General features: G+C 37.7%; 2 protein-coding genes across 2 annotated transcripts in view; one reads left to right on the plus strand and one right to left on the minus strand.

Moving 5' to 3' along the window:
• The window catches only part of USH2A (usherin), a 717,806-nt gene that overhangs the window by 630,580 nt on the left and 64,332 nt on the right, over positions 1-22,894 (plus strand). The gene's annotated exons all lie outside the window — the stretch shown is intronic.
• On the minus strand, positions 3,950-4,298 carry LOC118355990 (60S ribosomal protein L36a). The gene has a single exon (XM_035721977.1). The coding sequence runs from the start codon at positions 4,268-4,270 to the stop codon at positions 3,950-3,952; it is 321 nt and encodes a 106-aa protein (XP_035577870.1). The 5' UTR covers positions 4,271-4,298.

The raw sequence follows: 22,894 nt of genomic DNA on the forward strand, positions 1-22,894 counted from the left end.
ACCATGATGCTCAGTGGACCCTGCCCATTCCCAATCTGGGATGCTATCAGCAAAACATGAGATCTTTTGGTAACACACAGACACACACAGACACACACACACACACACATGCTTCACAAGTCACACAGATTCTGCCAAACTGGCATCGGCCTGCTTCACCTGTGCCAAACAGCAGCCTGTCGGTGGTATATGAGGGGCAGTTGGTGAGGAGGCTATTTGCCCTTTCACTCCAGTATGTTATTGTTGTTGTTGTTGTCTTTAACTGAATTGTAAAGACACCTAAGAATGCCACAGAACCTTGTTAAATACATATATGAAAATAAAACGAACTTGTCCACACGGTAACAGGCCCAGGCCATAAACTCAGGCTATATGCCATTTAGCAGAGACAGCAAGCTGTAAATGGCAGTGAAGGGCAGAAGTTAATTGAACTACTGTGCTCTTGTCACAAGTGGAAAGTAGCCACTACCTGAGACAAGATGGCTGCCCTTAAAGTACCCTATTACAGCCAAGAGATCATATCCTGAGCTCTGCAAGGGCTTATGGGTGAGGGGGAAATCATACACAGATGACCAATTTTTTTATGGTTCACAGCCGATCAAAGTGAAATTCAGCAGCTGTTCAGGACAAGTGACCACTGTAACGGCTGTAATATAACCTACTAAATAGAGAGGGAATTGCATTAGAGCAAGAGGTTAGCCATGATTATCGGCAGGTGAGTGCTTTATTGAAGTTGAAAGACCATTAACATTGATAGAGTAATTATTTCAACTTGAAAGTAATTACCTTGATGGGTGATAACTTCTCTAGTGTTCCCAGATTTGATTGGGCCAAACAATTGTGAGCTCCTGAAGCCTAGAAAAATATTACAACAATACTGTGATTTTTAAATTACTGAAACCACTCTTGGAATATTTTAATTATGCCGAACAGTGAAAAGATTTTGCCTTATTCCAGCTAGTGACCTCTCATGTAGAGAGAGACATTTGCTTTTTAATCCAAATGCAATGACCCACACCCACCACCTGTGAATACATATGTGATGGGTTTGCAAGTGAATCTTTTTATCTCGATATAATTTTTAAGGTGAAACATCTTGTTAGTGCTGTAGCCGGGTGTTAACTAAGCTCGAACTGCTAGCATTGTTGATCATGTCTGTGACTCCGGAGGCCCCCGGACAGCAACTCTCTTCTGTCTTTGTCACAGAGCGTTTAGGCTTGTATAAATTAACCATTTTGATAATGGCATGACAGAAGTTGAAAATTATGGATGCCACATATTGTGGACCCCAAGTTTCAGATTTTATTTAGTCACGTAATTTATTTGTTTGAGTATTTTTCTTGCTCGATGTTATGCAACTCCACTATAAACACACCATTATCAGGGTGTTTTCTGTTTATCCACACTGGACATCAGCAAACAAAATGAAAATTGAAAATCTGTGCTACTTGCTTCTCTGAAATCTCACACGTGTGTGAAAATTATGAGTTATTTGCAACTGAGGACCAAGACACATAAACTCTAACGTGGCGATCAAGACCAAGAGATATCATGGGACTCTTCCGTGAATCAGTTATTCATGTAATTCTCTTTTGAGAACCTACTGTGCCCAGAAGTTACAACAGATACAAAGAAAGAAGAAATACTCTCTTCTCTCTGTGACTCGCGGTGTTCTTGAAGCAAATAAGGAAAGAGACAAATTATGATATGATAAGCAATTATTTGGTCAGGCTTAGACATTGATTGTACTTACACATACTTCCAAGAACCCAGGAGGACCCTCACTCGTACCCCTGATTCCAGCGCTCATCCTGCCGAACCACAAACCACTGACTGAAGGAACACAGCATCATGATTCTTAGTCCCGCTGTCAGAAGAGATGAATGTGACATCACCTTCAAGTTCCTGGATGATTCCTTAGACCTTTCTATCATCTTGGCAGGGTTTGATCAGATGATCAGCCAGTGAAGGACTGTTTCAACAGCAGCCTTTCCCAGGACTTTTTTTCTAATCAAAATTGGACTCTCATAAGGGCAAAACAGGTTTCCACCTGTTGTCTAAGAGCCACAAAGGAATGTTTTACCAAGCAGGCCATAAATTCATAATATATGCCCTGGGTTTCCTCCATCTCTCCCTCTCTGCTCTGAATTCCTCTGCATAGACAAAGTCATTGGGTCTCTTATTTCAGAAGGAATGGGAATGCAGAAATCCCTGCCAAGCCAAAAGAGATTTGCAAACTGAGAAGTGAAATGACTGGTTTGAGTCTGGTAAAAGAGTAAGGGTTTGAGATAAAGCCACTGGGAAAGTGCGAAGAATTTATGATTTGAATTGTAAATCTTGCCATTAAGCCAGCCAAAGAGTGAAGAAATCTGACCAATCTGACATCACATCAGAGTTCTTAGCACAGCTGGCTCACTGTATGTCACGTGCGGTTGGTCTAAAGATTGTATTGAGGAGCCCCTCAGGTACTCTGAATTTAAAATAAGCATAATAACTCATTTTTAAACATTTTATGTGATACTTGGATTATTAAATATTCACATTACAAAATCAGGGAGTTTTAATCCGTTCAAAAAGGTGCGTTGTCTACCTCTGAAAGATAATGGCCATGTCTAGATAGTAAAATTACAGTATATTTTTAACGGATGTAAATGTTACTTTTTGACAAGGCACAAGTAATGAATTTTATCATATAAGTTCCTATTGGGTGATTATGATACAGAGTTTTATTTTTGCTAAGGCAATTACTAGTGTCATGGCTGGATACCTGTGCCCATTAGTGGCTGGTTCTGTGTTTTTTTTTAGGATGGTTATTGATCTCTTGCTGAGCTGAGATTCAGGTTTTATGCCAGATAGCTTGATTAATGGGTTGGTTTCTATAAGTGGACTGAATGGGGATAGAAACCAGGGGCAGCCTGCTCTGCCAACCCCAAATCCGTCAAGACGCATAGCTCATTATGAAACAGTTATCAAGGATACATGAAAAATTAATTGGGCTCAGTTTGATTCTGAAAAGAATCGGCTTTCTACTTGGCGGGCCCCCCCACTCTTTCCAGATGTTGTGCACTGGCCCCTGGAGAAACAGCAAAGGGAGATGTATTAATACATTGTATTGATTAGATCAAGACCCCTGACAGTTATTTGTAGAGATACCATCTGGCTGCTATTCGAATTCCTTCACCAAAAACAGGACGTGACATGTTATTAATCTCAACTCTCTAAGTATAGACAGTTGCCTTTTCTGCTAAACCGCATTTTACCATTCCGTAGGAGATGGAGGCAAACCTGAAGGGTGCAGAAATTAAGGTTATTACACAAATTGAGCCATATGGTCCAAATATTTCAGCAAGAAAATTGCCAGGCAATAAAAATTGCTCCTGCCTTCCTAATGGTGTAAATTACAGTTTAACCATGGCTCTAATGATGTCCTTCTGCCGCGCTTAACTACTGTTACATGAAGGACATTGTTTTAAAAATATAAAAAACAAGTAAATGCCAGCAGCGTGTTTTACAATCTGTTAGTGTGTCATTAAGAACACTGTCAGAATTACATAAACATAATGGCAGGCAACCCAGCATACAAAAGAACTCGTATGGAAATAGAAAGTGTCTTAAAAACTCTTCTTTATCTCGGTAATATCAAGAGCACGGTCCCCTCTGGAAGCTGTCCAGGGAGAAAAGCCCCGTCCCGTTCTTTATTCTAATTCCCACATGTGTCCCAACAGCCGTGTTTTCTAAACAAGTCTTGCAAGTCCTAGTGGGCCAACGTACACATCTCGTCCCAGGTGAGGAGAAAGCTAACCGGTTCCAAAGGAAAGGATAGAAGTTGACCTTCTTAAGGGTTTCTGTTGCTACGGAGCCGGGAGAAGACCCCACCATCTTCCTTTTTTTTTTTTTGAACATAACCTCATGATTTTATTGTCTTCGTAATATTAACAAAATATGAAGCTTAGAACTGGATCACTTGGCCCTTTCTCTTCTTATCTCCTCCCAGTTCAAAATGCTTGCATCTCTTAATAGCCAGCATTCTCTTAGATCTGCAATTGGGCTCAACACATTCAAGCCTCAGCACAATCTTCTTTGTAGTTTTAGCCTTTTTCCGGAAAATCGGCTTAGTCTGCCCGCCATAGCCACTCTGCTTCCTGTCATAACGCCGCTTTCCCTGGGCATAAAGAGAATCTTTGCCCTTCTTGTACTGTGTCACTTTGTGGGGCTGGTGCTTGCCACACTTCTTGCAGAAAGTCCGGCGGGTTTTAGGAACGTTCACCATGTTTGCGAGAGCGCTATCGGCACGGAAAGCAAGACCCCACCATCTTCCTTAATGGTGACGAGTGGTATTAAATGTACAATTGGCACTATATTTTCAATTTTCAAAGAAAATTTCGAAGTCCTGCTATTTGGGGCACAATACTAAGAGGACACTTACTCAAGCTCATCATACTGAAAAGACCATTAATATTTGAGAGAGACTTGAACCCTTCAGATGTTTTTGGACCCATCATACGAAAACACCCCAGCATTTAAAAAATATGTCCATGTGGATCATAAGAATATTCATGTTTTACTATCACACCATGCCTCCAACCTCTTGGCCTTCTAAGATGTTTGAAACATAGTTTATGGTAAAGTCAGAAGAAAAGCTTATCATAATTTGATATACAGCTATAGATATAGATATCTATAGATAATTTGAAAGAAAGCTACTTTTAATTCCTGGGGGGAATTTGTCTGGTTTTTTTTAGCACTTTTTTTCTTCTCTATTTCCCCAAAGAGAAAAAGCCTAGGGTATATTTTGCCCTTTAAAGTAAAAAATAGGGGTGCCTGGGTAGCTTAGTCGTTAAGCGTCTGCCTTCGGCTCAGGTCATGATCCCAGGGTCCTGGGATCGAGCCCCTCATCGGGCTCCCTGCTCAGCGGGAAGCCTGCTTCTCCCTCTCCCCCTCCCCCTGCTTGTGTTCCCTCTCTGGCTGTCTCTCTCTCTCTCTGTCAAATAAACAAATAAAATCTTAAAAAAAAAAAAAATAAAGTGAAAAATAAAAAAGAAGAAAACAGCAGGAAGCAAAAAAAATCCTATTTTATATACATGCATTAATGTCAGTGAGGACCAGTTGGTATGTCCTCATGGCACAAAGGGCCGGTGTAGGCAATCTGCTGACTGGAGCATTTTCTGCCTGGAAAGCTCTTCCCCCCAGGAATCCCCATAGCTGGCTTCCTTTCTTTCTGGTCTCAATTGAAATGTCACCTTCTGTCACTCTTGGGGAGGCCTTACCTGGCCTACCTAGCTATAATTTCACTCCTCTCCTCTGCCCCACACACTTTTTGTCCCTCTCCCCTGCTTTATTTTTCACCTTAATATTTAACATTATCTAGAAGTATACATTTTGGCTCATTTGTCTTATTTACTATCTGTCTCTCCAGTCAGAAATATAACCCCCCTGAGGGCAAGGATTTTGCTTCCTATGCTCCCTGATTCCCAAAACCTAGAACAATGCCACTTTTAGACAGACATTTGTATGATGAATAAATGAATAATGAGTTGATAAAATCTCTAATGAGCAACAGGTAACTTGCATATGGTTTCTTGTTTCTATTCAAACTACAGTCATATTCTAGAATTTTTTTTCCCAATTTCTTGGTAATGCCATATAATTTAGCCTAAGAGGAGATCTCTGTGTTCACAGATAAATCACATTGAGGTATAATCATTTATATGTTCTGATTTCAATCTCTAAGCAGTATTTGTTGAGAATTTTCTCCAGAAAACACACTGCAGCTACATTGCCCATGACACCTCATTTCATCTTAATAACCATTTAGTACAGTCTTATTATCTACAGTTTATTAATGAGAAAACAGAAACTCAGAGAAGTTGAGTTGCTTGACCACAGTCACACAACTCATTGCAAAGTTGTGATTCAATTTCAGGTCTCTCTCCTTCTAAAGTCTGTTCTACCCAGTGCTGCCTCTTGAAATATCCACCTCGAGGAAACAAGATATTATTTAGAAAAGCTAAAGATCAATGAAAGCCACAAGTGATAGTTTAATACCATAAGAGAAACCACATGGCATGATATGACTAATTGTCTAATACAAATATAGTACACACCTTATGAAAGATTCAAAGAATTAAAGTGTCATTTGGATGGAAAATTTCAGGGAAGACCTGGGAGAGGTCTGTGCCTTAAGTAGTGGGTAGAATTTGAACAGAAGGAGGGAAGTGGACCAGACATTTTCTCAAGGAAGGAAACAGAAGCCTGGCTTTAAACATCTGGTGGTGAGTCTCTGTGTTAGGAGGTAGAGAGGGGGACATTCTTCTGATCTATCTCCATTTATTGGGTTGACATTAAAGCAGCTTCTTTCAAAATAATCTCATCAGATGTCTAGCAAAGCTGTGGAGAGAGGTGGTCAGGAGCATGGGTCTGGGGGCAGGCAAACATGAACTGGAGATGGCTTGGCACCATCCCACCATGTCCCTGGGGAGACCAAGCCTAGCCATGCCTCCTTCAGATGCAGCACCACATAGAGTGGCAGGAACAGAGTAAATAACTCAGGAAATGGTGATTATTATGGTCTGAAACTGGTGGACGGAGAGAAAATCATTCCGTAAAGACATCATCGGGTCCTGTCTGAAGAGACAATTATTTTTGAAGAAAAACTATTTTTGTCCTTTTTTTCATTTACCCTTCATTCCCTAACAAGTCTTCCCCAGACCATGTGCTACTTAGCAAATCCTATTAACAACAGAATGTGGTCTTAAGGCAGCTGACCCAAGAGTCCAGGTGCCGGAGTGGGAGAAGAAAAGGCAAATTCTTGGCTGGAAAAATTAGAGGAGACTTCTTCTCCAAAGCTCAACTTGGGAAACTACGGCCACTTAAAATATTACCTAAAGTCCAGTGTTCAGGTGGTGCCTCAAGTGGCTGCAGACGGTGCTGGGTCACAACTCGAACCTCATTAGGTAAACTGGTCATATCATCACAGGCTTTGTGGACCCACTGCCTGGGGCCACCTCATCAGCATTCAAACACAGAGCACCGACCATAAGGGCACACCCCCAACACCTACCCTTGAGATGCCACAAGAGCGCTTAAGGAGCTGGAGGTAAGGTCGGCTGGATCTTTCTTCTGCTACTGTCTCATTGGCCATGTTCTATACCAGGAGCCATGCTGCCATCTTTTCTGATGTCACCTTGTGCAATTTCTGATTTACAAGAAACTTAATGTAGACTTAAAATTAGCTTCCTAAATATTGCTGTGCACATTAAACCATGACTAATTTTGTCCCTTTGTGACCTACCACATTCTAGAAATACAATAATTATCACATTTAGGTTGAGCATAGTCAGGGCCTCAGGAGAGCCCATCTACTTGTCCTTTTCGCCCAGAAGGACCTGGTCATCATACCTCAGGCCTTGGCTTCTTTTTTCCTTAACAGAATGATAATTATTTATTAGTGGAATATATGCTTATTCTATCCAGAAATTAAAGTTGTTAGGGGCAGTGTGCATCCAGGTCCCTGCGGCTGGCTGATCACATCTGTTAGAAATAAATCACTTTAAAAAAATTATATTAGTCTCACAGACAGTGAAGAAATGGAGCAAGGGTGGGGAGGGGTGAATAGGGCAAGGAACCTTGATATTAAATCTTGTGAAATAGAGTGTGGTCAATATGTTGTCAGCACATTACAGTGTTCAGACATCAACTCCGTATTTCCCCTCCTTGAACCCCAGGTGGCCAATTAACAGTATGTGCTATTTATTCATTACAAAATAGGCAGGATAAATTGAATGGTTAGATTGGCTAATAAGAATTCTTAACAAGGAGTAGAATAAAAAACGATGCATGAAGAGAGACCAAAAGAAAAGTTCTCTGGGGAATCCCAGAAAAAATCTGGAGGAATCCCCTCTTAAATGTATCTGGAGTTTCATCTGGAAGCAAAGAAATTTAAATGGAAATTTAAATTTTAAAGATTCACTTTGCTAAATTTTCTTCCTAAAATGTATTCTTGTTAATTCTCTCATTTGTATTTCCTTAGTTTCTTTCCTTCCTGAGGCCGGAAGAGAGCCTTAAATTACTCCCAGCAATTATTAGTTTCATTAGGATATTTCGATGCCTCATTTTACAAGCGATGCCATTTTGTAGCCTCTCTACTCATCAAGCTGCAACCCAGCAAATAAGAAACCTATGAATTTACTTGATCTTGTAAATACTCATTTTTGCAAATATGAAAGAATTTAGTCAGGATTATAAAAGGACCTATCGACATAATTAAAATTCCATTAAAATATGTGTATTAAACATATTAACTCATGCATTTTCATTTTGTGACCAAAGATTGTATGTTTCTATATATCTGACATTTGTTCCTGTTAATAATGTTCTCTCTCATTGCAAAATGTACATCAGAAGCTAGAAGAGAGTGAGGGTTTGAGGGGTTTTTTAACTGATAGAACAGTAACTTACTAAAGGTAGAGTTACTAGATTGCATGCTTTGAGGATTTACAGAAGCTGATAGAGGTTTCCAGAAATAAGAAATTCTGAACTCTCATCTTCAAAGATCTGAAAACATGTAGTGTTGAGGCTCTTTGTTTCCTAACTCTTGAATAACTTAGTAATTCTTGTTCAGAAAATTAAGGGTCCCCAGCTGGCAGCATCCGAAAGAAATTACTGAACTGGGTACCTTTGAGAGCCAAATACATCATTTTAAAAGTCAATATTTGTTTCAGCAGTGAATGTTTCTGAAAGGAAATGACTATTTTAGTGTGTGTGTTCTACAGAATATTTTCATTTTTGAGCCCTCAAGCCAAGTGCTCCGTCCCCAAGGGTCCAGCCCTTTTCTTTCCATGAGGAGAGTGCCCTCTGCTGGGTATGCCTACATACCACGTAGGACTGCCAAAGCTCGGAAGCCGTCCGCGCACCAAACATGGGAGCAGTTAAGATGAACCTGAGCAAAAGGTTTTTGGAAAATCCTTGCCTCTTCCTGTACTAGAATGATTGCAAGTGTGGAAGTGGCCATAGTTCTCTGCAGTTTTCTTTTTACTGCTGTATTATTGCACCCTGTTGGGGGATACATCTGAGCACTTCATGTGTCCTACTTTTAAAATGCCCAGATGGTAACTACGTGCTCTGGTTTGAATTGGGTAGCCCTCATCTTTCATGCTCTGTAGTCTGCCTAGTTATCGGAGAGACATGAGACAAGGAAAATTCTCCCATTTTTCAGCTCCTCTTCATCTGTTTCTAGTCACCCACAGTGAATGATGCACTTGCACAATTGTTAAGATGACAGTCACTATGATAACTGAACATCGCTTCCCTGGGATGGGGAGTGCCCTGTGTCCCCATAGCACCCTGCTTCCCTCCCAGCACACTACCTTTTGCAGTGTAACTGATTACTTGCAATCTTGTAAGTAACACCGGAGTGAGAGGCTGTGTAAATATTTTTTACCTTGCTGAACCACTTATGTTTGCCTTGTTCTTCTTCACTCTAGTCTTTAACGGAGAATTTAAATCAAATTATTCAAAAGAACTAATAAAATAAATGTAACAGTGTAACTGGTTATAATAGCCCAACTGCATAATAGAGGTTTAGTAGGATTTTGTGACATGCACGTTTTATAGGGTTTTTGTCTCCAACTATATTCTTCAAAGTGCCATCTGGGCAATGACCGTCGGTATCATTTTTATCAATAATAGTCAGTACTTCCCACTGGGAAATTAGTCAAGGGGATGAGTTTTTTTTTTTTTTACAAATTATCTTTAAGCATTTATCTTCCAAAAAGTAGTCCTGGATTTTGTCAATTACAAGGCAGCAACATAAGTGAGTTATTTGTTCTTATTTTAGACTTTATTCATGATAAGCTAGTGATAGGATTCCATTGTATTTTTCACAGAGGAAAATGATTTTGCTGTTTTCCTTCTTAATAATAGCTTTGCTACAGGAAGAAGGTTAACATAAGCCAGTTGTCTCCAAACTTTTCAGAATGCACACTCCTATAAATAATAACTTTTGGAACACACATCTCCATTACTTATTTATAGATTATAAAGTATGCACTAGTGAAAAAATGTTACTTACACTATGAAAATAGAAATTTTAAAAAGTGTAGATATGAATAAAGTTACCAATAGGATATTTGGTTAATCATGAACTAATATCATTAGCTGGTATCTCAAGGCACAATATACATTTATTGAAAAATTCATCATTAATAACACTGGATATCAATCCATTTTCCAAGTGGTCTCCTTGATAATTTCAAATTTCTTTGTCAACTTCTGGTGTAATAGGATTGGCTTATGAGTGTTTATACCTCAGACTGTGGCTGGTTATGAGCTTGCACCAAAAGTAAGAAGTATCAAATTGGCCATTTACTTGTTCTGCATTTATGTATGACTTCTAAGTATGATATTTGAACCATGTTTTTTAATTCTTTCAGGAATCCTGAAAGTCACCCATGTTTGCAAAGATAGTATAGTTAAAACCAGATAATATGATACATAAACCACTTAGCATGGAACCATAAACTGTAATTTATCACTCTGTGCTAGAAGCAAGTAAGTAAATGAGATAAATATTTCCAGTTCCTCCATGTTGTAAACCCCTCCATTCTTCCCTTTCTAGCAACTGATCCAGAACTTCACTCATTCATTTACTTACACAGTCAGCATGCACCTAATATATGCCAACTGGATATACAGCACTGAATACACCAGACAAAATTCCTTCCTTCTTGAAGCTCTTATTCTAGTGGGGAAAGACAGTAAACAAGATAATTATGTATATTTTTATAAGTATATATTTTACATTTTAATATATATTAAATATGTGTATATATGTCTGATATATAAATATATGATAAGGGAAAATATATAAATATATGATAATGGGAAAAAATCACCGATGAGGGATCAGAGGTGTTCTGTTGGCTAGTCAGGTGAATGTTCTAGGGGCCGGTTGTGGGAGTGGGGAAGGCATTGGGCTGTTAGGACAGGGAGGGTGATATTTAATGTAGGGAGGCCAGGGAAGGCCTCACAAGAGGGTGACACTGGCACAGAGATTAGGAAGAAAGGAGAAAACCATGCAGTTAACTAGGAGAAGAATTTTAATTCAGGAACGGGGATGTATACTCAGATTCTGGGCTTCAGGAGTCTGGGTGGTCCAGTTAATTCCCATGACCCATCAGCATGTGCATTGACCTTCAGCGCAGGATTTCAAAAGGTCATGTTCAATCACTGGTGCATCTTGGACAGGTCAATGCTCATTGCTTGGGAATATAAGTCTCAACCATCAGATGTGTAATATATTTTCCCAGTTTCCAAAACTGTTCTTTGGTTTTATATCATTCGCACACTGGTGATGAAGTCTTCCCTGAAGGCCAGCGCATCCCCCAAGCTATCTAACAGCCTTCATTTCTTCCTGTATATTCTTTCAAACTGTCCCCACATTCGAGGCAAACCAGATAAGCCTCTTCCAATTACAAAAGCCAGCTTCAAGCCCAGGAGCTCTTGATAAGTCTCCCATCTTTCTCTAGTTATTTCATAATCCAATTTTGATCATCTATAGCCCCAAAACTAAATAGTAAACACTCCAACATGTCACATATACAAGAGTGGGCTAAAAGAAGAGAATGAATATTGATATACATGACACAACAAAAAACAAAAACAGTATCATTTATAGAATTTATTTCTCTACCATAAGTCAAGAGACCAGTGGTAATATTTATGACTTCCCTTTCTTATCTAATTGGGACTGTTTGGTTGATGAGATCAGCCAAACTCATTTTTGAAGGATCTGTGTTCTAGGTGGTCTTGTCTTCATAAGCTTGCAATTGTCTTTCATTAGCCTGGCAAGGTGGTCAAAAAAGGGAGGGGTGGGGAAACATTTCTAGGCTCATGCATGAGCTTCCCAAGCTTCATGATGTGATAGCATCCTTATTTTTTCTTATCAATCACCTCTGCCACCTGTCTAAGCTCTTTTTTTGTGTCCTTGCCTAGTTGCACAAGGTAGTCCAAATAGCAAGGCAACAATTTTCTACCTTCCGTTCAGTGAAACTATTATGGAATCATTTCTAAATCTCTAAATAAGCAGATTCCAGAGTCTTGGTTACAGTAAATAAAATTTTTGCAAAGTAGTCTTTGGTTCTTACTGTGTTGAAAAGATGCCCTCCCTCCCTGCCTTTTTACCCACTGTCTTCTGGGATTTCTGCATCAGATATGAAGGTCAATATCTGATTCCTTTTGACTGTAAGATTTTTTAAATGAATTTTAGATATGTTTTAATTGCTTAAATCTTGCATTGACTGATATAATGCTACCCTCCTACTGTACAGTTCCTACATATTGTTATTTAAAGTGCATCCTTTCTGTGGAGTCTTTTGCGAATGCTTAAGCCCATGATGACTTCCTATGTATACCCCTTTAGTGGTTGTTTCCTTGTGTTTTTCTGTGTGGTTTCATGAATGTGAGTCTTCCATTCCTAATGGGTTGCAGTTCCTGAAATCCAGGATTTGCATGTTTTCTACTTCTTTTCCACTGCCTTTCATGCCTAGCACCATGCTAGAAAAAAGTAGATGCTAAATAAATATTTGACTGTGGATTTGACCCTCAGACCATAAACCAATCTCAGCACTTTTCTTTGATGAGAGCTTTTAAACAAAGCATAAAATCAAATTTAAACAATTACCCTTTGAAATCAACAGAAGCCCATGTTTCCTTAGCTGCTTCTATTAGCAAGGATCTGATTCAGAGCACTTTTCTTGAGTACCAACGATACGCCAGGCCCTTTTGGAAAGATCATCTGGTTTAATCCTCACAAAAGTCCATGAGAAAGATATTGTTAGAAACCAAGACTCAGAAACAGTAAATAATTTGCCTAAGGGCTTCCTAGTATGAGTAACAGAGCCAAAACTTGAACTCAGGGCTTTTGATGATAAGTTGACTGTTTAAAGCATCTAGATTCTCAACACTTTCTATCCTCAGTAATAAACTTTTTTCCTGTTTTGTCCAAATGTCTATTAAAAACAGTTATGTGAAATTAAAATCAATATTTGATTTGCCTAAATGAAAATAAGAACCAGAACTTCTAGCTCTCAGAAAAAATGAAAGTTGTTTTTATTTTTAATTAAGTGTGCTTGGCTTAAGTACATTTTCTCTTAAGGTGTAATGACTAAACCATGATCATTTCTTTTTGTTTATTCATTTAAAACTCAAATAAAAGCAGATAATCAATAGATCATAATCTAAAACTAGAGGATTTACAAGTTAATAAGCTTGAGTCAATAGATATTCCATAACGAAGCCCTCAATGGTGAACCTAACATAATTTGCTTTACACTAAGCTGGTTGACTTAATGCTTTAATTTAATTCCAATATTAACTGAAAAATCCAAAGAAAAAAGAAAATTTAAATCCTATTATATTCAAATGTTTTCAAAGCAGCAGCTCAATATCATTCCACAACTACTTAAGTGTACCACCGGTATATGTCTAAATCACCTGAGTTCCGATTGTTGATAACCAGTTAACCCCTTTGGAGCCTCTTACAAGTAAGTTGTGGAAGTCTCTTAGTGGTATACCTTTATGATATCTTTTCTTTTAGCCTCAAGGGTCATCAGTTTTGACTCACTATGTGTGCTTTTCCTGACTTACAGGGAAAAAAAAGTGCCTATTTGAAAAGCAACCTCTCTATTTCCCTTCAGATGACCATTTAGCCTGACTCCCCAGAAAGCAGAATTCACACAAACAAATTGCTTAGGCCAAAGAGCAGAGCAAACCTTTCCTGGTTCCCTGCGAAAAAAAAAAGAAGTGAGAAAATATCTATATCAAGATATGATATAGGTTGGCTTCCACCTTCCAAAGTCTGGTGGTCCTTGTGGGGGTGGTAAGGAGAATTTGATGCAATACCCAACACAGTTCCAAGTTTGAGTACAGACAACAGACACTGGAATGCCTCTACTCAAATCCTGGCTCGTCCCTTTATAATTGTATGACAGTTATCCCTGTGGACAATTTGCTTCAACCATCTTTGCATGCATTTCCTTATCTGAAAAATTAAGGTAGTAACTGTCTATTTCATGAGGTTGGTTTAAGGACTGAACAACTTAAAATACAAAGAGCACTTAGAAAGTGCTTGCCATATACTAAACACTCACTGTTGTAACCCTTTGAAAAACTCTTTGGGAAAAGAAGGAAAAGCATCAAGAACATATGCTGAGAATAACTGGAAGGAACAGCCCCAGCCACTGGAGGTAGTGGCCAGATGTGTCTCTCAGAACAGTTACGTGTGCACAGCCAGAGTCCCAATGGTTTCCATTTGTTACCATCCTCACAACAACATTCGTGAGTTCTTAGGTCTGGTTTTTGAGTTGGGCCATTGCCAGTCCCAGCATAGCTTGGGTGGCAGTGTATTTCGGCAGCCTTTTAACCAGGCCAGCTTTAGCTTTCTGGTACCATTGTTGTCACCAAGAGCAAGTCACTTTGGCCAAAGTCAATGGACTAGAAGTTATGTACTGGCTTTTTATCATAGCGTGTCCTTTTCTATTCAGGAGGGATGCTCAGAAAACAGAGAACAGGAATCTCACTGATTTTTATGATGAACGTTTTTTCACATTTCTCCATCTCTGAAATCACGTGCATCTAACAAGTTTACACCTGCTGAAGGTGGCAGTTGTTATATAATTGTCATTTCCTGTGCTTGCACAAACTCGATCAATGCCATTCACACTCTCGTCACTTCGGTTGAGTTATGTACCCTGTTGCTACTACATACGTTGAGTTTAATTGCCACTTAAAATGTTTTCAAAAAGATTACACTATGACTTGATATGGAAAGTTATTGTAGACATAGAAAGGCACAGAAACAGCAGCTTAATATACAATTAAAAAAAAAACAACACTATGCCCATACAAGTCTAAGGATGTCTTTTCCCAAATATAAAATAAAAATTCTAAGTGATAAAAAAGCATTGTATCTTCATTCACTTGGAAGCATTTTTTTCTTCTTAGGAATACATAAAACAACAGTGTGTCTTGAAATAAATGGAATCCTGGATTCAAACAAATGGGGTTTATTGCCTAATATTTTTTTAAACAGCCAGCACATTGCTAATAAAATGTTTTCATACAATATTAAATTAATATTTATAAAAACAAAATAAATTTAAATAAAAGATCATTTATTCATTTGACAGAAACCTACTGAGCACCCAGAAGGTGCCAAACACATTTCATATCCTCAGTCTCTGTCCTCTAAGTTCAAGGTCTAGTGGGGAGAGAAGGCAGATAAACAAATCACCATGATGTAATGTAAAAATGCCATAAACAATATAAAGAGCAGAAAGGAGGAGCAAGTAACTGCCTGGGGCATCAAGAAACTCTTCCAAATGAAGATGACATCAAATTTCTTTCTAAGGATGGCTAGGAGTTGCCAGTCATGGAAGCGCAATCTGAACAAAGGAGAAGTCATGGGCTAAAGCAAGCCTCGAAGAAGAGTGTGGTAACCAGGCCTCTGAGTCACAAGGCTGGAACACAGGCTGCAAAGGAAGAGGGGCAGAGCATGGATGGGCAGAGGGTAAGCCTACAGAAGCAAGTTGCAGGAGTTCATGCTGATGAGGACTGGCAGTGCCATCCGCAAGTCTTCCTGATCAGATCCAAGCTATGGCATCCCAATAACTTTCAAATTAGAAATGTTGGCACTTGATTCTTCCACTTGACTGGAAGTGAAATAGAATCTAGGAGAGCAAGTAAGTGAGGTTGGAAAACATTCAAAAGTTGGGAGGCCGAAAATTAGCTATTTCTACCTGAAGGTACCATGATTTCCTCTCCTTAAAGCTATATGAACAGGAATGAAAAAAACCCCTGAAATCAGGACATAGACATTCATGCAGGAGCAGCAATGGAGTTACAGAAAATGGAAGGAGCAACTCAAAAGACTGAAAGGTCACTGACACTCAGATTTAAACAATAAATTACCTGATTCGGCAGCATTCCTTTGACATATAGATATCAGGACTGCTTCAAATCTAAGAGATAGGATGTTAATCAGACCACTAATCAGTTTTGCCAAGAAGAAAGGTCTTTCCAGAGACAGTCTTAGCAATCCTTAGCCATGTTTCCATCTAATATCAAAGATATGACCTTCAATGGGAGTGTTTGTTTTAGGATCACCATACATCCTCTCTCCAAGATCTGCCACCACTTAATAATTGATACTGAAAAAGGAGACCTAGGGTCATAGATCTCTACTATCTGACCCTTCCCCTCTTCAGCTGACCCAAGACCAGCAAATCCATCACCCAACTAACAACCACTCAGATCCTCTCTTTCTGCAGACACACAGACATGGTGGTCAGATGGCCAAGAATACTCTGAGGCTGTAAGGTGATTTAGACTGAGAATTGCTTTCCATGTTAGGCAATAAGAAATAAAGCAAGTTAAGAGAAAGAGAAGATGGAAATATCATGCAGCCTCAGAAAGAGAAACTCCAAGTTGACAGTTTTCCAATTTCGTTTTTTTTTTGAGTGCAGTTAATACACAATGTAACACAATGTAATATCAGTAACATCAGTTTCAGGTGTACACATAGTGATTCAACATCTCTATACACTATACTATGCTCACCACAGGTGTTGCTACCATCCATCCCCATACAACGCTATTAAAATAGCACTGACTATATTCCCTACGATGTACCTTTTATTCCGTGACTTACTCATTCCATAACTGGAAGCCTGTATCTCCCACTCCCTTTCACCCATTTTGCCATCCCCCCAACTCCCAGCAACCATCAGTTTGTTCTCTGTACTCTGATTCAGATTTTTTCTTTGGTTATTCATTTGTTTTGTTTTTTAGATTCTACATATGAGTGAAATTATATGGCATTTTTCTTTCTCAGTCTGACTTATTTCATTTAGCATAATACCCTCTAGGTCCATCCAGTTGTTACAGATGATAAGATCTCATCCTCTTTTATGACTGCATAGTATTCCATTATATATATATATATATATATATATATATATATATATATATATATATATATCTCACATCTTCTTTATCCATTCATCTATCAATGGACGCTTGGGTTGCTTCCATATCTTGGCTATTGTAAATAATTCTGCAGTAACGTAGGGGTGCATATATCTTTTCAAATTAGTGTTTTCATTTTTGGAGGCTAAAGGCCCAGTAATGGAATTATTAGATCCTATGGTATTTCTATTTCCAGATTCAAAGAGACAAAGCTGTATTTCACGTGCTTGGATTCTATTCTTTCACTTTTTCTCCTTAGACAAGTCAAGAAGAGTTTCTGTTCCCCTTAACTTAATATGCTTGGCGAGAATATAGACTACATCATGTCCCACCTTTTCTGTAACTATACATTGTAAGTTTTAAAATCTGAGTGTCATAGTTCTTATTGGAAAATACGATTGATTTCTGGATTTGATCGTAATTTATTATTAGATGCTTTGGACTTTTTAAGTAGTCAATATCCATACTTATCCTTTCAAACACATATGTTTGTATTAGTCAGGAGAATTTAGGAAATGCTGTGGTAACAAATAAAACTCCAAATATCAGTGCTTAACACAATAAAGGTGGGGAAAGCACTAGTGGATTTGGCTGCCCTTCTCCATCTTATATTAATGACAGACCATGATAAGGAATAGCATGATGGAGGGCTCTGTGAGATGTTTTTGAGGTCCAGGACTGAAAGTGGCTTATATCCCTTTTTCCACATGCATTAGTTGTATAACCCCTTTTATGTGTGTAGGGAAGCTGAGGAATGTAGAAAAGTAAATGGATTTTTGATAAGTACTAATATTCTCTGCTGGATTTCTCTCTCTCTCTCTCTCTCTCTCTCTGGTCTGGCATTGCCTACGATTACCAGTACAGTAATGAATAGAGAGCATCCTGTTTCTTTAATGTTTTTTTTTTTTTAATTTTAACTCCAGTATAGTTAACATAGAGTGTTAAATGAGTTTCAGATGTACAATATAGTGATTCAGCAATTCTATACATTAGTCAGTGCTCATCATGATAAGTATGCTCTGAATCCCCTTCATCTGTTTTACCCATCTTCCCACCCCCCTCCCTTCTGATAATCATCTGTTTGTTCTCTATTGGTAAGAGTCTGTTTTTTGGATTCTTTTTTTTCCTTTGTTCATTTGTTTTGTTTCTTAAATTCCACATATGAGTGAAATTATATGGTATTTGTCTTTCTCTGACTGACTTCTTTCACTTAGCATTATATTCTCTAGATCCATCCATGTTGTGGCAAATGGCAAGATTTCATTCATTTTATGGCTGATTAATATTCCATTGTATATGTATTCCACATCTTCTTTATCCATTCATCTGTTGATGAACACTTGGGCTGCTTCCGTAATTTAGTTATTGTAAATAATGCTGCAATAAACATGGGGGTGCATATATCCTTTCAAATTAGTGTTTTTGTATTCTGTGGGTGAATACCCGGTAATGTGATTACTAGGTCATAGGGTGGTTCTATTTTTAATTTTTTGAGGAACCTCACTACTGTCTTCCACAGGGGCTGCACCAGTTTGCATTCCCACCAACAGTGCAAGAAGGTTCCTTTTTCTCCATATCCTCACCAATGGGTGTTGTTGATTTTAACCATTCTAACAGGTGTGAGGGGCTATCTCAATGTGGTTTTGATGTGCATTTCTCTAATGATGATATTAAGCATCTTTTCATGGGTCTGTTTTCTTTGGAGAAGTGTCTGTTCATGTCTTCTGCCCATTTTTTAATTGGATTATTTGTTTTGGGTGTGTTGAATTGTATAAGTTCTTTATATATTTTGGATACTAACTCTTTATCAGATATGTCATTTGCAAATAGCTTCTCCTATTCAGTAAATTGTCTTTTAGTTTTGTTGATAGTTTCCTTTGCTGTGCAGAAGCCTTTATTTTGATGTAGTTTATCTTTGCCTTTGTTTCCCTTGCCTCAAGAGACATATCTAGAAAAATGTTATGGAGAGGGTATCCTGTCTTACTTGATTGTTATATTAATAGTGAGATTTATAAGGTTTTATCATTAAATATGATTTACTATATGACTTTAGTAAATGCTCTTTATCAGATTAAGGAAAATTTCTCCTATTTTTATGTGGCTAAGAGATTTTATTATAAATGGTTGCAGAATTTTTTAAATTCTAATTAAAGTAATCATATGTAAATCAATTTTAAGGGCTAACTCCTGTATAATCATAATATTTCTTTTAAATATGCTATTGGACACTATTTGCTAATATGACTTTTTCATCTAATCTCAAGTGATTTCGTTCTATAACATACTTTTCTTGTTATGCTATTGTCCAATTTTGATATTATCCCAATTTCATATGAGTTCGGTCTCTGGTCCATTTAATCAATTTTGGTTAAACACTTTGTACATAATATCAGTTATCTGTTACTCACAGATTTAATTAAAAGCAATAACAAGGGGCGCCCGGGTGGCTCAGTCGTTAAGCGTCTGCCTTCGGCTCGGGTCGTGATCCCAGCGTCCTGGGATCGAGCCCCGCATCGGGCTCTCTGCTCGGCCGGAAGCCTGCCTCTCCCTCTCCCACTTCCCCCCGCTGGTGTTCCCTCTCTCGCTGTCTCTCTCTCTGTCAAATAAATAAAAAATCTTTAAAAAAAAAAAAAAGCAATAACAAAAACTTCACTGGTAAACTCTCTGGTTCCAGCCATTTTTGGAGTAGGGGACTGATTCGGGACTTTGTTTTATTTTATTATAAAGCAGGATTGATCTATTATTGAGTGCATTTGTTTAATTTTTTTCTATTTTTCTAGAATTGCTCATTTTATGTACATTTTTAGATTTATCAAAAATTGTTCACATTTTCCTATTTCTAAGGATAACTTGATCCATGGAGACTGAAGGATTTTCTGCCATCCTAATAGCCCAGACTCTCTGGAAAATGTCATTTTGTGTTTTAAAGCACCAGCTTCCCTATGCAAATTTCCTATACCACCTAATGGTATTATTTATTCTTCACTGGAGAAAGGTATTTTTTTCAGCTCACCCCCAATTTCAGGTTATGTGAGAATACAAAAACTATATCATATTGTACTCCCTATAGATAAAGGTGAAAAATCATATTCATTATTATGTGATCTACTTTATATGTACATGTGCATAAATAAATTTTTAAAGACCAAATAATTGAAGTCAGTAACAAGAAAGAATTTACAGTTACTCAATTATTTAATGTACATTTATCCAATACCTACTAGGTCTTCATTAAAAAACATTTACAAGGATAATGTTTATAAATTTAACTTAAAAGATGTGCTTACTTTCATGAGATGCTATGCCTTTTTTCAAAATATCATCCTCCATATATTCTCCGTACAAGCCAGGGTGCTATGCAGTAAAAATGCCTTATGAGTTATTCATTGCTTTAGACTCATCTGTTTATTCATTCATATCTTCCAGAACTGTTTATTGAATATCTTATGGTAGAAGCATCTCTTAGATGCTTAGGATAGTAATAATAAAATCTAGCACCTATTAAATGCTTACTACATGGCAGGCATTATTCCAAGGCTTATCTCACTAAAGTTTACAAACTCAAAATGGTAAGTACTATTATTATTATTCCCTTTTTACATATGAGGAAACTGTGATAATGTGAGGCTAAGAAATAGTCCTAAAACAAAAGTTCACTTTGTACTGAGAGGAAAAACACCATGAGCAGACAAATGTAATATAGTAGAAGATCCATTAAGAAAAAAGGTCAATTTAGGAGTAAATTCAAACCCATTCTCTCTCATAAATAGCAATGTTTATGACAAAGAAATTTGGGACTTCTTGTTTCAAGCAAATAATTTTAATTTTAATTGAAAAGGAGTGTGTATACATGAGTTGAGAATCTCAGACTCAATTGCAAAGCTAGTATTGATGCGTCATAGGATCTTGTACAGGTTATTTGAACCATTTGGACTTTAGGTTCAACTACAAAGTGAGGCAGTAGAATAGAGTTTCATCATTCTTTGACTCTTTAACTCTAATTAAAAGTTTTACTAATAAACTTATGTATACATAGATATTTCATATTTAGTCACAAGTATTATGAGTGTATTATCAAAAGTTGGAAATATAAGACTCTTTTCTTCACTGCACAAAAGTTCAAACAAATCTTTGATTAATCTTTCATTGGAGCTGCCAATTAAAGTAGAGTATAATGTAGTTAACTGGCACTCAAAGTAGGGTCTGTGAACCCATTAGAGTCCCAGAAACTTTTCCAAGGGGTCTTCCAGGTCGAAAATATTTTCATGTTAATATTAAGACATTGTTCTCTTTTTCACATTCATCCCTTCACAGTGTACAGTGGAGTTTTCCAGAGGCTACATGAAGTGTGATGATGTTATCATTCTGGTGGCTAATAGAATACCTGCTTCTGTATTCTTTTTTTCTTTTTCTTTCTCTCTCTCTCTCTCTTTTTTTTTTTTTAGAATTTCCTCAGCTTTAATTTTTAATATGGTCCAGTATTGGTGGATGTAAAGCACAGAAACAAAAGATTTGGGGGATTCTCTATTGTTTTTAAGAAATATGGGTCCTGGGACCCGGATGTTAGAACCACTATCACAGTTGACAAGAACATTTGAACTCAAGGTAATACAGGAATAAAATCATAACTGTGCCATTTACTGGCAGTGTGACTCTGGGCAAGTTACTTAACTCATCTAAGACTCAGTTTCCTCAGGTGTAATATTATCAGCCTCATAGCTTTTTTGCAAAGATGAAATGAGATAATGCACGTGAAGTACTTTACACCAGGTCTGATACGTAAAAGCAAAAACTCTGCTCAAAAGCAATTACCTATCTTGGGAAGGATAGACAAGAAAATGGTAAACTGATAACTTAAATTGTTTAAAGAAAAAGGTTTAAAAAAACTTTTTTTTTTTTTTTACCACTGGGTACATAACTTTCATTGTGTACTCTTCACTTGGAAGATACAGTTTATCAAAAGTACTAATTAATTAAAACATTTAAAAAAATTAACCTGTTCTTTTTTTTTAAATGTATCAACATTTTATTTTTTTTGGTTTATTCTTTTTATTATTATGTTATGTTAATCACCATATAACGCCCAGTGCTCCACGCAGAACGTGCCCTCTTTAATACCCATCACCAGGCTAACCCATCCCCCACCCCCCTCCCCTCTAGAACCCTGTTTGTTTCTCAGAGTCCATCGTCTCTTCATGGTTCGTCTCCCCCTCCGATATCCCCCCCTTCATTCTTGCCCTCCTGCTATCTTCTTCTTTTTTTTTTAAACATATAATGTATTATTTTTTTCAGAGGTACAGGTCTGTGATTCAACAGTCTTACACAATTCACAGCGCTCACCATAGCACATACCCTCCCCAATGTCTATCACCCAGCCACCCCATCCCTCCCACCCCCCACCACTCCAGCAACCCTCAGTTTGTTTCCTGAGATTAAGAACCTGTTCTTAATAGATAATGGGCCTTGTAGTTTATCTACCACTTCATTTTTTGATGATGTTTATTGTTCCAAATTTATCTATGAAAAGAGCTAAGCAAACAATGATGGCAGCTCTTAGTATGAAACATGGCTTTGCTACAGAGGCTAGGGCCAACTCCAAATTAATTGGCTGATATCTGAACACATCCATATCCATTTACCATATGCAAAACTTTGGCTAACCTATTTTCTACATGCAAAGTGAAAAGGAAGTCCTGATATTTAATTCTAAATTACAATCTCTTCCTTATTATTGAAGAATTCTTATCAATATACAAACATGTTCTAGTATCTCCCTTAAAAAAAAAAAAATGTGACCACACAGGCCCAGAGACCCCTCCAGCTACCAACCTCTTTCCCTGTTCTCTTTTAAAGCCAACTTCTCAAAAGAGTT

This window comes from Zalophus californianus, chromosome 10 (assembly GCF_009762305.2).
Source record: "Zalophus californianus isolate mZalCal1 chromosome 10, mZalCal1.pri.v2, whole genome shotgun sequence".
NCBI lineage: Eukaryota > Metazoa > Chordata > Mammalia > Carnivora > Otariidae > Zalophus > Zalophus californianus.

Bases quoted from the DNA above. Each gene is read 5' to 3' on its own strand.
- LOC118355990 (XM_035721977.1), bottom strand. From the start codon at position 4,270: ATGGTGAACGTTCCTAAAACCCGCCGGACTTTCTGCAAGAAGTGTGGC.